The sequence below is a fragment of the Mytilus trossulus genome, unplaced genomic scaffold (assembly GCF_036588685.1).
Source record: "Mytilus trossulus isolate FHL-02 unplaced genomic scaffold, PNRI_Mtr1.1.1.hap1 h1tg000429l__unscaffolded, whole genome shotgun sequence".
NCBI lineage: Eukaryota > Metazoa > Mollusca > Bivalvia > Mytilida > Mytilidae > Mytilus > Mytilus trossulus.
Genome location: NW_026963357.1, coordinates 512,306 through 528,554, shown reverse-complemented (window position 1 = coordinate 528,554; position 16,249 = coordinate 512,306). Strand labels below are relative to the sequence as shown.

Here is a 16,249-nt window from a genome sequence, read left to right as displayed (position 1 = left end):
CGAGCGACCAACATCTTACTGAGCAAAATGTACTTACACGAGCGACCAACATCTTACTGAGCTAAGTGTACTAACACGAGCGACCAACATCTAACTGAGCTAAGTATACTTACACGAGCGACCAACATCTTACTGGGCAAAGTGTACTTACACGAGCGACCAACATCTTACTGAGCAAAGTGTAATTACACGAGCGACCAACATCTTACTGAGCAAAATGTACTTACACGAGCGACCAACATCTTACTGAGCTAAGTGTACTAACACGAGCGACCAACATCTAACTGAGCTAAGTATACTTACACGAGCGACCAACATCTTACTGAGCAAAGTATACATACACTGGCGACACACAAATATATTTGAGCAAAGTATACTTACACGAGCGACCAACATCCTACTGAGCTTAGTGTACTTACCGTAGCAACCAACAGATCTAATTTAACAAAAAGAAACATCTATTTTTAAACAAATTTAATATTTGATATTCAAAATGCAGTAGGTTTTTTAAAAACACTTTCTTTTTTTAACCTGTCCGTTAAACAAATATTAGCACAGGGTAAATGGGTTCTTCCCCTTTACAAAATATGACCTTTTTCGTATGTTGATGTATTTAAGTTTTTTGTGTTTTCATGTTGCTGTCTAATTGGCTTATTTCATATGTTGATGTATTTCGGTTATTTGTGTCGTCCTTTTTCTGTCTAATTGACGTATTTTGTATGCTGATGTATTTATTTGTGTATTTATTTGTGTAGTGAGGTTGCTCTCTAATTGACGTATTTTGTATGTTGATGTATTATAAGTTATTTGTGTAGTGAGGTTGCTCTCTAATTGACGTTTTTTGTATGTTGATGTACTTTAGTTATTTGTGTCGTGAGGTTGCTGTCTAATTGACGTATTTCATATGTTGATGTATTTTGGTTATTTGTGTCGTCAGGCTGCTGCCTAATTGACATATTTCATAAACGGACAGAAATTTATTAGACAAAAAAGTACATATTTTTCACGTGTTTGTTTTTCTTGCTTGAAAAGTATGCAACGTAACAAAACTGATCTTCGTGAATGCTAAACTTGTTTGTATTAAAAAAAGGGATTTATTACTAAATTGAACGTCAAATATACTATCGTGATACATGTATCTGACTTGCTTAAAGTGCAAATTACAAAAAGGAAAATTTGGGTTAAAAATGGACAATACATAAAATATCAAATGAGTCTTGGTTGGATAATACATTTAGGTTTTATATTTTCACAGCAAACTGGATGCATATTGTTTAAACATTAAAGTTCTATATTGTCAATACAGTTCTTTCGTGGTTTTACAAACAAAACGCATCAGTATGAATAAGAATGCAATGATAGTTGTTGTTATTTCGTCATGTTGATGGGATATTGATACAATGCCTTGGTCTTCTCATCCTATTGGACCTGATTTTTTAATAAGTGGTACCATTGGTTTGTAACTTTACTGCCGATCAACTCCGTCGATCGAATATCATTACTCGATATTGTTTGGTGTCATTGATAAAATCTTTGTGTCAATAATGACACGTGACTCTCTGGTCTTTGATGTTAAAATGTTTACATCTTCTCATCCCTTTTCACACATAAAAATGTCGTTTTTAGAGGGCAAAAAATATAGCGAGTTCAACATCTCGTGACTGGACTAGACGGATTAAGAAAAAAATAATACCGCTCAACTGTATCAAGGATTTGATATTTTAAATATGTGCAACTTAACTTTTTTGTCAAGATGTATTTCCCGCCGAGATATTCATTTGGCATCCAACTTAACGTTTAAGTTAGTTTTTCAGACTATTATTCAAAATAACATAACTTCCGTAAGTTTCAGTTTGTGATCAATTCCCAGTCAAATGTAAAAAAAAACCTCAGCATAGATACCAGCAGCCAGATGAGTTAAGCAAGAATAGAGAAAAGTGCATTAAAAACATCAGGAATAGATAAATACATTTAGATAGATTAAATTTATTTCAAATAGGGGACCCTTCATAGGCTTAGTCAGTATATTAATTTTTATATCAAACAATTGCAATAGACAATACATAAGAATAGAAGAAAAAAACCAACATGAAATATGAATTGAGTAAATAAGATATGGAGTCATGTAAACCATTATGTTTTGTGTTTATTAACCATGAACCAGAAGCAGCATCATATCCATTATAAAAAAAGTTTTTGAGTCAAGTCCTTTCTTGTGGCTGATGCATCTGTACAAATATAATTGGTGTTCATATGCAGGAGTTATCAAGGGCAGATGCCTAAAGGATAAAGACGATTTCTGATTGATCTCGAATACACGATTACCAGATATTATTTAATTCAGATTGCATACTTTAACATTGCCATAAAAGCGCGAGGTTTGGCTAGCTGCAAAACCAAGTCCAACCAACCATTTTATTTACTTGGCATGTCCTGTACCAAGTCAGGAAAATGGCCATTGCTATATAAAGTTTGTTTCTTTTTATGTTACATTTTAGTAATGTGTTTCTGTGTCGTAGGTCTCCTCTTATATTGATGTGATTCCCTCGGTTTTAGTTTGGAGCCCGGATTTTTTTCTGACAATTGATGAATTTCGAACAGCGGTATACTATGTTTGCCTTTATGTAACTCAATATTTGGACAATGTATGAAAAAGTCTTTGGCTTTTTCTTCTGCAAACAACAAGGAACAATATTTGAAAAACTAAGACACTTCACTATATCCATGGTGATGTAAAATTATTTCTGTAATATCATATGTGTTAATATCAACTTACACTCTTTAAAATGGTTTACATGCACACATTGCAACAGCTTTGTCCCTTCATGGTTTATTGTTGTTTGTTTTTATTTTGATAAAAACAACTGGCAAATATTTCAAGAAATACAGTGAACTAGTCAGACTATCAAACAACTACCAATAATTATTAAAATTTTCCTTTTATTATGAAAATTAATGAAACAAGATGGTGGATATATGTTAAAAATTGTGGGACAGATACATAACAAAACAATATTCCAGCCATAAAGTGGTAACTAAATGATAATTCTGTGAATATATATATGGCATCAACACCTGATGCCCTTATTGGCAAATATTTCTTATATCTTTCTTATCAAAAACAAAGAAAAAATGTTTTCCGGTTTTGTCTCATGTTTCTCAAGGCACTATACCCTTACTGAAAAAATCAACCTCCTGCAGACATTTGCTGCAAGTCTACTGCGAACTCGCAGCAGACTTGCAGCGAACACAGAGTCCGTATTTGCGGCGTATTTGCTGCCAATATGCTGCAAACAATTTACCATGCAAATGAGTGTTTGCTGCATACCTGCTGCAAACGTTTATATGCAAATGAGTGTTTGCTGCAGACCTGCTGCAAACATATTTATACAAATTAATCTCCCTCCTGCGTGTTTGCTGCAGACCTGCTGCAAATATTAATATGCAAATGAGTGTTTGCTGCAGACCTGCTTCAAACATATTAATGCAAATTAATCTCTTTCCTGCGTACTTGGTGCAGACCTGCTGCAAACATATTTATTCAAATCAATCTTTTTCCTGCGTGTTTGCTGCAAACTTGCAAGAACTACACACGTTATACTATTAACCAATGTCATGCTGTGTACACATCATATTTACTATATCACACAGCAAATTTTGAAAAAAGTTATGTTACATCCATACATATAATAATTCAATTACTTTATCATCGGAAAAATTATCATACCATAAGTTTATACCTTTTAATAAGTTAGATTAATTCCAGGTACGTTCTCAAATGAATTACATGCATGAATCTTAAATTCAAGAAAGGTTTATTTGAAATTTATTTTGTGCATATATTTAACAGCTAGTTAAATTAAAATTGTCAAAAAATTCAAGTAGACTTACAACAAAATATGTCACAAGTTATAATCTCTAAGCATATGAGGGAGTACTGAATATTGCATGGCTACTTATTTGAAAATGTATTTTAAACCTCATGCAGATATCTGTGGAGCCGCCGGGAAAGAATTTCACAAGTTAACATTCTATGCTCAATTTGAACTCACAATCAATGTCTTTGAAAACTTATCTGTTAATTTCCCAACTATAATGCCTTTTTGGAAACTAATATATATCACGACACAAACATCACCAACATTTTCAAATTTCTAATCTTTATCTTGCAAGAAGTTACCAATAGGCATGCTCAGTCGTTTTATGTAGTTTTTTGCAATGCTCTTGCAAACATAAAATTGTCAAAGATTTCTGCAATCTAGCTGCGAACCTCTCTTAAATTCTAGTTTTTCCTGCAAAAAGCTGCAATGTTTGTATGAGGTTTGCAGCTAGCTGCAAACACCTGCAAACATTATTTTAAGGGTTCCTGCAAGTTTTTTGTTTGCAGCAGACCTGCAGCAAGTTTGCAGCAAATCTGCTGCAAACACTTCAGTTCTGTAATATACAAGTTTTCTTGATTTCCATGCAAGAATAGATACATGTTTATAAAGTTTAACATATATTTGTTATAGTATGTAAATAGCAATTAGATGAGTAGTAAGGTATTACCAATATTACCATTACAGTGTTAGTTGCATTTGAATCCTCTTGAGAAAAAAAACCCAGTAATTATACATTCACATATTGGTCAAATCTTTAACGTTAGTCCAATATTTTCCATTTGGTTCACTTTCTTCATCTTGCTGTCTATAGTTTTATGAATAAATAGTTTCAACCTAAATTTCACAAATTTATGTTTCTATTTAATATAGAAGATCGACTGCATATCTGTTGCTTTGGTAGACTGTGTACTTCTGATGATATATTTCTCTATTATGGTGGAACATTGATTTAGTGCTCAATTTCAACTTCAATTGTCATCCCTAAAATAAAATTACAAGCTCCTTATTGAATGAAAGGACGAGAACAGTTTAACAAAGTGCAATTGGTATGTCATGCCATAGGTGTCCAACAGAATGAATTACGAGAAATTAGAATTGCCACTGGAATTTGAGGGCGTATTTAATAACACATTTTAATATACAACATACAGACCTAATAAATGGCTTTGTAAGGGTTCTTACACAAAGCATCTCCCTTTGACTAAAGACTAAACATGACCATATTTCTATTCCTGAGTCACCCTTGTTATAACTGTTTCAAATTATACTTCAAATACAAGTTTTCCAGAAAAACTCTTTTATCACTGGTAGAATCAGTAGGCGCAGCTAGAATGACTACTCATATCAGGTTACGGAATGCATACAACTTATCGAAACATGGTCTAAGCAAAACTAAACTTTGATAAATAGTTAAGTCTGCATACATTTATATTGTGAAACTGCCTATTCTAGAGGTGGCGTGAATCAGATGTGGATACTTAAAAATTCCAAAGATCTTTTAGAGTACATACAATCTAACTCTCTTTCATCTTGTAACAGTATTAAAACATTTGACTTTTCTACTCTTTACACAAGTATTCCACATTCCAAACTAAAAGACAAATTAAAAGAGTTGGTATTACTTTGCTTCATAAAAAAGAATGGCAAACGTAGATACAAGTATCTTGTCTTAGGGAGGGATAAATCATACTTTGTAAAGAATCATTCTGATTCAAACAAAAAATTCTCTGAAATCGATATTATCAAGATGCTTGATTTCTTGATTGACAACATATTTGTTACGTTCGGAGGACGTGTTTTTCAACAGACTGTCGGCATCCCAATGGGAACAAACTGTGCCCCTCTACTTGCTGACTTGTTTCTTTATTATTATGAGGCTGACTTCATGCAGGAACTTCTTAGGAAGAAAGATAAAAAGTTAGCAATATCCTTTAGCTCTACTTTCCGCTATATAGATGACGTTCTTTCACTAAACAATTCAAAATTTGGTGACTATGTGGATCGCATCTATCCCATCGAATTGGAGATAAAGGATACTACAGATACAGTTAAGTCGGCTTCATATCTTGACTTACATCTAGAAATTGACAATGAGGGTCGGTTGAAGACAAAACTTTACGACAAAAGAGATGATTTCAGCTTTCCAATTGTAAACTTTCCATTTCTAAGTAGCAACATTCCAGCAGCACCTGTATACGGGGTATATATCTCCCAATTGATACGATATTCCCGTGCTTGCATTTCCTATCATGATTTTCTTGATAGAGGGTTACTGCTCACAAGGAAGCTATTAAACCAAGAGTTCCAAATGGTGAAGTTGAAATCATCCCTTCGTAAATTTTACGGACGCCATCACGAGTTGGTTGACCGTTATGGAATAACCGTTTCACAAATGATATCGGATATGTTCCTTACGTCGTAACTACAATCCCCTTCCCTTTCATGAATTTGACCTACCGAATTAGACTATTTACCGGATTTGTAATCACATAAGCAACACGACGGGTGCCGCATGTGGAGCAGGATCTGCTTACCCTTCCGGAGCACCTGCGATCACCCCTAGTTTTTGGTGGGGTTCGTGTTGTTTATTATTTAGTTTTCTATGTTGTGTCATGTGTACTATTGTTTTTCTGTTTGTATTTTTTTATTTTTAGCCATGGCGTTGTCACTTTGTTTTTGATTTACGAGTTTGACTGTCCCTTTGGTATCTTTCGTCCCTCTTTTAATACAAACAAGTCTCAATTCAGCCTTATTCTTATACAAACAATTCTAGTAATGGTTATTGTCATTATAACGAAATCATGAAAATAGCCCAGATTATATTAATGGACATCAAACATTACAGGAAAAACAAAAAAGGCTCAGAAATAGAAAAAAAAACAAAAAAAAACTGTTAAACGAATATTTACCTAATATTTCATTTTCAATTGATTTCACTTCCTCTGCAGAAATAGTTTTAGCCAAAATGTCATTTAGATGATCTGTATACAGCCTTGTTGGTGTGTTATGACGATCAAACCTTTTTAAAATGTCTCTTGACTTATTACTTAGCTCATTAAAACGTGTTTCGTCAAGTTTAAATATCCTCGAGTGTTGTAGTTCATTTCTCGTAAGTCTAATGCGCTCAATATCATCTCCAATCGCTATGTCTGTTGTCTGAATTGTTTGCCATGATCCTCCCCAAGAATTACTAGGAATGTGTTTATTTAGTTTCCTGTGTTCACGATATAAATATGTTATATCACAATCGGTCCTTGTGCATACATTTGCTTTGTCTTGTATTAAGAGGTCATATAAAACATCAGCAAAAATATTCAGCGCAATCATTCCCATCTTTGTAAAATTTATTTCCTCTTTGGTGAACTGAAATGAATATATGATTATAACGAAAAGTGATTTAAAATATGAAAAAGGTCAATGTACTTTAACGTTAATCAACCTAATGACAATTCACGTCAAATGCTGAACACATACTACCAACACGTGTTAGGCTGTCTGTGTATTCTTGTCGACTCATAAAAGTGTACATACAATGCTGAACACACACTTATAACCTCACATTTTAAGACTTTAACAGTACAGATGTTTGTGTATGTTTATCGACAAGATGGCAGTTTAATTCCTATGTTAAACACACACTACATACTTCACGTGAATACTAGTATGATGAAACTCAGTTTGTGTTATTATGTTAATATCAACTCGATATCATATGTGGTATAATTGTCAATGAGACAACTCTCTACCAGAAAACAAATGTCATAGAAATAAACAACTATAAAACTATAGGTCACTATACGGCCTTCAACAATTAGCAAAACATATACCACAAAGTCAGCTCTAAAAGGCATCGAAATGAAAAATGTAAAACAACTCAACTAAAAATACTAACGGCCTGATTTAGGAAAAGGAATGAACGAAATACAAATATACAGCAACAAGCGACAACCACTAAATTACAGGCTCCTATCATGTTTACCCTCTCCAAATTTACATCCAAAGCTGAAAAAATAGTACTCACTTCACATATTAATACGCAGAGTTATTCAGTGAACCTGTTTTTGTTTCTTTCCTAAAAGACTAGTACAAAAATACCGAACTCCAAGGTAAATTAAAAAAGAGGATGTCCATATCGGAAAACTGAACATCTCTCATTTCTTTTTAAAAACTGTATCTGTCATGAAAGTTCATGTTACTTACCACTGACGAACTGTCTGTTCCTGTTGCTTCATCGTTGATATTTGAAAATACTCTTTCACCAGCTTGGACACGGACACGTACCTGCAAAGAAACAAGAATGGCAATATCAACAGTAAAAAGTATAAACTTCAAGAAAATTGTCAATGGGGGTAGCACCTATCATTTTAATTCACACTATTTTGAAAATAGAACATAAACTGGTTTGATAAATCAACACGATCAAGCATGCACTGTCTAAATTCTCTGGATCATTGATAAAAGAGATAAAAAAACCAGTGAATCCAAAGAGTCACAAAGCGTGGTATGTGCCTTATTAATGGTACATTTCTTTTCAATAATAAAATCCTGTAAACATTGTTTTGTAGGTTTTTAACGTAGAACAATAAAGTTCTGCATCTTAGTTATATGACTTGTAAGGAACTTTTACAATAATCTATGATCGCAAGTTTTGATTTGGTGGTTCTAGAAAATTGAACCATTGAATCAGTATTGGCACCTGGAATGAAATTGAGAATGGAAGTTCAAAGAGACAACAACCCTACCAAAGAGCAGACAACAGCCCAAGGCTACCAATGATGCAGCCAGAAACTCCCGCACTCAAGAGTCGTGCTTCAGCTGGAAGCATAAAGAGCATTTCCGGACAACGTAAGCAACACTTAGATTATAAGGAACACATCTGCATAGTTTGCTTCATTTAAATTTTTTTTTACATTCCAGTTTATAAATATTTTATACGCTTTCATTGTAAACGTTTACGTTCACTGGAAGTCATTTCACAGACATTTTATGTTGACCAACAAGCCATGAAAAAATAAAGTCATAATCATATCAAGTTTATTCACATGTGATATAAATACTGCAATATAATGCATGTAATGGGAAAACAAAGTTCCAGTTATCGGCCAAATAATCAAATAAAACTTTTCCAAAACAATCAATTTGAGACCTTTAATGTAACACTTTTAAAGATGTACTCATGTTCTATGTATATTCTTTTTATTAATAATCAATGACATTTTCAATCCAAGTACTGAAGTACTGAACATCGGGTGATAGCAAGTTATTGTGGATTGTCACAAGAACTTGTTTCAGAAAAAAAACATATCTCTTAACTTGAAAGTGATATTTAAGTTCGCTCATCCGATGTTAAACTTACTTGGCCGTATAACTGAAACTTTACTTTGTTTTTCTATTATATGGCAGTATTTACCAGATAAGAGGATCTATCTATACTTAATATAAAAAAAATCTTGCAACAATTTCTTTAGGTTGCATTTATATGCCATTGTCTGTTGAAGCGTACCTTACATTATATCATCATTGATGAATATGAGTAATTACTAATTAATAAATCGATCACACCGAGCTGTCTCTGTTAATTCTATCAACCGACCGTTGATGGTCTGTTAATTAAATATGCATGTTTGTGGGGACAAAAATTCAACTTAATACATGAAGCATATGTCCAAGCTATCATTTGCACGTCTGTGTCGACATGAATTATCATTGATATGGAAATATTTATGAATTAACTGTTCACAAAAACTTCGAATTTTTGAAATGCTTAGGCATTTCTACCTCAGGAATAGATAACCTTAGCTGTATTTGGCCCAATGTTGACGAAATTTGGTCCTCAATGCTCTTCATTATTTGAGCTTTTTAACCTTTTAGATTGGAGCTTCACTCGTGAAACTGTTGTAGTCGAACGCGTGTCTGGCGTAATTGCAAAATTAAATCCTGGTATCTATGATGAGTTTGTTTGGTATATGTTGGGACCTATTGCCTATGTCGCTCCCCTTGGTCTATGTGTATATCAATCAACGACACCGATGAATTCATGTCAAAATTGTGTTTTGGTGATGGTGATGTGTTTGTAGATTTTACTTTACCGATTTTTTTGGAAAAAAATACTTTGATTTAACCAAATTTATGAAATTTGTTGAAAATTCTAATGGGTTCATTTTGGGCATGTGGACATATTTGTAAATCTTACATTGCTGCACATCATTGCTGTTTACACTTTATCTCTATTTATAATATTATTGAAGATAATAACCAAAAACAGGAAAACTTCCTAAGGAATTACTTATTCAGGGGCAGCAACCCAAGAACTGAAAGTCTGATTCATCTGAAAGTTTCACGGCACATAAATCTAGACCGGATTTACATTTTAAACCTCATGTAGGCTTTGCTGTAAATACTTTGGTTACAGAGATATAGGCTGATAACAACCTTTTACCTCCATGTTCTATTTTTAGCCATGGTGGCCATCTTGGTTGGTTGGCGGGGTCATCCGACATCGGACACATTTTTTAACAAGATACCCCAATGCTGATTGTGGCGAAGTTTGATTATCTTTGGCCCAGTGTTTTAAAAGGAGAAAATTTTAGTAAAAGTTAACAACGACGGATGAATAACAGCCTTCTGACTGATCTTCGTTATATTTTTGGCTATGCGATAAACTGAAAAACCTAGATTTTTCAAAATGATAGCTAACAATCAATTTTCACTGGTAAAATGTTTAATCGTAAGAAAGTTTGCTTTATTTAAACTGTGTTGTTATTATGAAACCAGATGACATTTCGTTAACGTTCAAGGACAACGGATATATAAAACTATAGCCAAAGCTCAAATGGTCAGATGAGATAAGAATTATCACGAGAAACAACTTAATTCAACTTATATTGAATTAACATGAGTTTTCTGACTTGTTTTCATTCCAACAGTTACCAATATGTCATAGGATGCTTTATCAATCTATAAAGTAATACAATCAACATTAGATTATCTTATCTTAAATGTGTAATAATTACTGCAAGTCATATACATAATAATCTATGCTAACTTATAAGCTTCAAAAAGTAGCTTGTTACCTTGGTGGATGTACCCGTAGTTTGGATTTGTCCCAAGCTTTCTGCGTTAGGATAATATCTGGGAATATCTTCAGGACTCTTTGACAACTAAAATCATTTGCAAAATAAACATTATCGTTATTTGATAATCACCGCTTTCTAAAAACGATAGCACTGTACTTAAATCTATAAAACATTATTGAAACACATTACAGCTTTCCAAAGCCAAACAAGGAAATCACATTTGCTTCAAGTCTACTTGGATAATTTGCTATTTGACAACAATAGTTCTTCAGATTTGTAAACAAATATGTGTTTGATGACAAACATGATAAAAGCACTAAAGTTGACATGGTATTGCAAGGTGTTGCGAGCCACCGAGACATTTCAATACATCAGGTATTTCAAAGATGGCCGCCATAAAACATAATAAAATGCTCTAGAGGGTGCAGCTTGATATGACCACAGAGGTTGAACCCTAAACAGATGGGGCAAGTATGGACACTACATTCAAGTTTGATACAACTCTGTATAGAGACACAGACACGTTAACTTTTATTTCTATAGAAGTCGCTCTTCACTATACTACTACCTGTCGAAACATTTATTTTTGGCATTGCACAAGTCAAGTCTTCTTTGACTATTAATGACGTTAAAATACTAAATCCCTGTGATGTGTTTTAGTCGATTTTAGTCTCTGATGCATGATTTTTTACTATTAATTGGTTTTGGCTTTTAACTAGCTGTCAGTAACTGCGAGTACTCTCAAATCGTATTTTCTTGTTAATTCGACCTGTTGATACTGTTTATAATGCTTTTTTGTCATTTTTTATTTATATGGATCTTGTCTGTACACCAGCTTTGATTATTTGTAATATCTTCAATTCTTCACTTATTCTTACAACATTTGTATAAACTTCAAGATTATAAAAAACCGTTTTTTTTCTGAAGTGAACATTGATTTGTTAAATATTTCTCAGTGTGTTTGAATTTGTTTGTTAGCCTTTTGGTCATGAATGTTTGTCTCTTATATTTAATTAACTGTGCATTTGTATACAGATATCGCAGATCAAATTTATTCGTTCATTGTGTAATCATACGTTTTTTGATTGAGTTAAGTCTGCCAATTGATATTTTATCGTATGTTTTTCTCTGTTGTGATGTTATGCTATTGTTTCAGAAAAAGGGAGAAGGTTTGGATCCATTAAAACGTTTTATCCCGCTGCAAATGTTTGCACCTGTCCTAAGTCAGGAATCTGATGTACAGTAGTTGTCGTTTGTTGTTGTAATATATACGTGTTTCTCGTTTCTCGTTTTGTTTATATAGATTAGACCGTTGGTTTTCCCGTTTGAATGGTTTTACACTAGTAATTTTGGGCCCTTTATAGCTTGTTGTTCGATGTGAGCCAAGGCTCAGTGTTAAAGGCCGTACTTTAACCTATAATGGTTTAATTTTTAAATTGTTATTTGGATGGAGAGTTGTCTCATTGGCACTCACACCACATCTTCCTATATCTATTTACCTGTTATGGTCCATTATCCAGAATTTAAATACATGGTTAGTATCAGCATATCAAAGAATCCCAAGAATTCAGTTTGAATAGACAAAGTTTTATTTTGGACCCTTTTGACCTCAATGAGGGCCAATTTGATAACAGGGTCAAAAAATAAAAATTATAAATACATGGTTGGATTCAGCATATCAAAGTACCCAAAACATTCATTTTTTGTTGAAATCAAACAAAAGTGAATGACTTCCACCCTGATTTGGACCAACTTAAAAACTGGCCCTATAATCAAAACTCTAAAAACATGTTAAGATTCAGCATATCAAAGAACCCCAAGAATTCAATTTTTGTTGAAATCAAACACAGTTTATTTTTTTACCTTAATGTAGACCAATTTGAAAACGAGACCAAAAATAAAAAATCTAAATACACGATTAGACTCTGCATATCAAAGAACTCCAATAATTTATTTTTTGATAAAATCAAACAATGTTTAATTTTTGGACCCTTTGGATCTCAATGTGAACCAATTTAAAAACAGGGCCCAAAATCCAAAAACTTAATACTTGGTTAGATTCAGCATATCAAAGAATTCCCTATATTCAATTTTTTTTTACCAAATCCATGATTTTACAAATTTACTGTAACATATATGTACATGTATAGTTGATAGTTTCCAATGTCCATCCGTCCATTCGTCGTCAACATGTGGGACATTGACTCAAAAATGCTTTATTCAATTTGCATACAACTTTGGTGAATTGTTTATATCTATTGACGTAAGCTTTCATTTGTTTTATAAATTTTAGATTTTACGTTTCCGCATTATGGTATACACGTTTGTCATTGAACACGAAATGGTTTGCCCTATGTATGAAGACATAAGATATGATTTGTTTAAAATGGCACGTCAATGTATTGAAAACTTTGAAAACATGAGTACAGAGCTAAAGGTCAATGCTTCAATGATTGACTTATAATGACATTCAAATAACACTGTCCTACTCTATTCACAAATTCTATGTCACGAGGAAAATATTTTTGTAAACATATAAATGTCCATAGAGCCTATTTTTTCAGGATAAAAGATAATTTATGTTTCAGGGAAAAACTTTTGGTACATAAATAACGAAAGTAAATTTGCCCCTTCCAAAATCCTGGAATCGCCCCTGACAAAAAAAATAGGATATAACATTGTTGGGCTGATGTTATGATGAGTTATATATACAGAATGTATTGACAACCTTGTATCACCATCACTGCTGGTGATCCGAATGATGCAATCTATTGTAGATTCATCAGTGGTTCAGAGGTACTTATAATATACTTATAATTCTGTGGCTTGTATGTATCTGCTGCTGTCGAGAATACCGCGGGAGTCAAGACGTCGCGTTTTACTGTTATGTATCTAGGGTTGACGTCAGTGGTATACGTCGCCTTAGCAGTTCTGATATACGGGAGTAAACGTCAAACTGTATGGTTGTTATTGCTTTCTGTATACGATATTAGAAGTTAGCCTCGACATTTATGGTGCCGTGACCAAAAGAGAAAATGGACACAAAGCTGAAAGCCGTTCGTTCCGGACATAAAGGAGCAATTACAAGACTTTGGAAGAATTTTGGTGAGATACGAGACCTTTCCGAAATAGAAATTGGGGACGTCACAGCTATTTTAGATTCCGTGTTACAGAAAAAGGATATTCTTAAAGATTTGACTGATAAAATTGTGGAAGCAAGCTCGGATGAAGACGTGGTGGATGAAATTCAACAAACAGATGAGTACATGTTTAATTTAGATTAAAAAATTCGTCAAATTAGAAAACTCATTAACCCCTCCCGAAAAGTCATAATTCACCCGTCAATACTACAGTTTTTCAAGCTAGTCACGTTACTCCCTCTTATACACCCATGCATACCTTGATTTCACCTACAGCAAAAAGTGTACCCGCAAGCGACTTCTCTCAATTGAACCCGCACGCCAATTGTTTCACATCGACATCTCATGTACAATCGAATGCAGTCTCGTTTTATACAAATAACCCCGCTATATCAGAGACTATTCCTACTACGAACCCGTCTATGCATATTCCAAGTTTACATTCGTCTTCTAGCACAAATAATCAATACCACAAATTACCAAAGTTGAACATGCCTACGTTTAAAGGGAATATTTTAGATTGGCAATCCTTTTGGGAATCAAATGAGACATCTATACACACAAATCCAACACTCAGCGACGCACAGAAGTTTAACTTCTTAAGGTCACTACTACAGGGAGAAGCGTTTCAGACCATATCAGGTTTTTCGATGACAAACACTAACTACGGCAAAGCTATTTCGTTGTTACAAGAGAGGTATGGACAGATACATACTATAATACAAACATACATGCAAGCTCTACTTGAGATTTCGCCGCCGATTTATACTTTAGTAAGCCTCCGCAATTATTATGACAAAACTGAAACTTACGTACGAGGTCTAGAGTCACTCGGACAGACTACAGACACTTATGGTTCATTACTGGTACCCGTTATTCTGAACAAGTTGCCCGCAGAAATACGCCAAAACCTAGCAAGACAACACGGACCGTCAAGTTGGAATTTGAAAGATTTGAGGAGGAGTATACAGAAAGAAATTCAAATCATAGAGGCAGGACAAAATACAGGTACTTATCTTGTTTCTATATATCATCAGTTTGCGAACTCATCTATAAGCACATTTCACACAGGAAATAATTCACCACAAGGAAATACAACACACAACGCGAAGAAAAGCCAGCCCCAGAATATTAAGGAGAGACCATGTGAGAGACATACATCCACCAACATACTGTACCAAGATTAGTGATCATAAAGCCCGCATATCTAAAGTCAAACGAGACAATTTGTGCTGTATTTGTTAAGGAAATCATCATGCTAATGAGTGTAAATCTAAAATAACGTGTAGACACTGTGACAAGAGACACCATTCCAGCTTATGTAATGTAAGTAACCATGGTAACAGGGAAACTACAAACAACCCAGATCTACAGAATAATCAAAGTCAGAATCAATCTACATCTGTAAGTCTCATCAATACTACTGAAAACAAGGAAGATACGAACATTTTACATTCATCGACACAGATGCGCACAACTGTGCTATTGAAGACGGCTGTAGCTCCTGTATGGTCAGGTAGTATATGTACGGATACGAATATTTTATTTGATGAAGGTGCACAAAGATCTTTTTTAACAGATGATCTAGCGAAAAAATTGAATTTGAAAACTGAAGGACTTGAAGTTGTACACCTATCGGCATTTGGAAAGGAAAACACCATTACGAGAGAACTACGTAAATCCACCGTGCACATTGAAACAGGAAATAAACATAAATTTCCAATTGAAGTTCTAATTTTACCTACAATAGCAGTCCCACTTCAGAATCACATGCGCAACGTTAACCGAGATATGAACTATCTAAAAGGATTGAGACTCGCTCATCCAGTTACCAAATAAGATTCTTTTGAAATTTCTTTACTTATTGGTGCCGACTATTATTGAGATCTTATTGAAGACGAGGTTATACAAGGAGATGGACCGACCGCGGTAAGATCAAAGCTTGGGTATTTGCTGTAAGGACCCTTACAGTCAGGTATAGCACGTTCGTCTACGACAGCTGGCATCTTTAACTAGTTTCGCACAAATCAGAAGAATTTAACTTGGAAGCGTTCTGGAAACTTGAATCGATAGGCATAGATTCATCCGAAAATCAAGAGAAAGAGACAAATTATTTGAAAGACAATCCGGAGTCATCAATTGAATTTCTAGG

The 16,249-nt window shown here is 34.0% G+C and overlaps 1 protein-coding gene across 2 annotated transcripts in view; it reads right to left on the bottom strand.

Moving 5' to 3' along the window:
• Positions 1-2,920: 2,920 nt before the first annotated feature.
• Positions 2,921-16,249, bottom strand: part of LOC134702295 (uncharacterized) — a 63,393-nt gene continuing 50,064 nt past the window's right edge. For both annotated transcript variants that reach the window (XM_063563278.1, XM_063563279.1), the window contains 4 exons: positions 10,955-11,041; positions 8,082-8,162; positions 6,791-7,244; positions 2,921-4,862 (listed from right to left, as the gene is read on the bottom strand). In XM_063563278.1, coding sequence (XP_063419348.1) covers positions 4,831-4,862; positions 6,791-7,244; positions 8,082-8,162; positions 10,955-11,041 — 654 coding nt within the window. In that variant the 3' untranslated portion in view covers positions 2,921-4,830. The remainder of the gene's footprint in view (positions 4,863-6,790; positions 7,245-8,081; positions 8,163-10,954; positions 11,042-16,249) is intronic.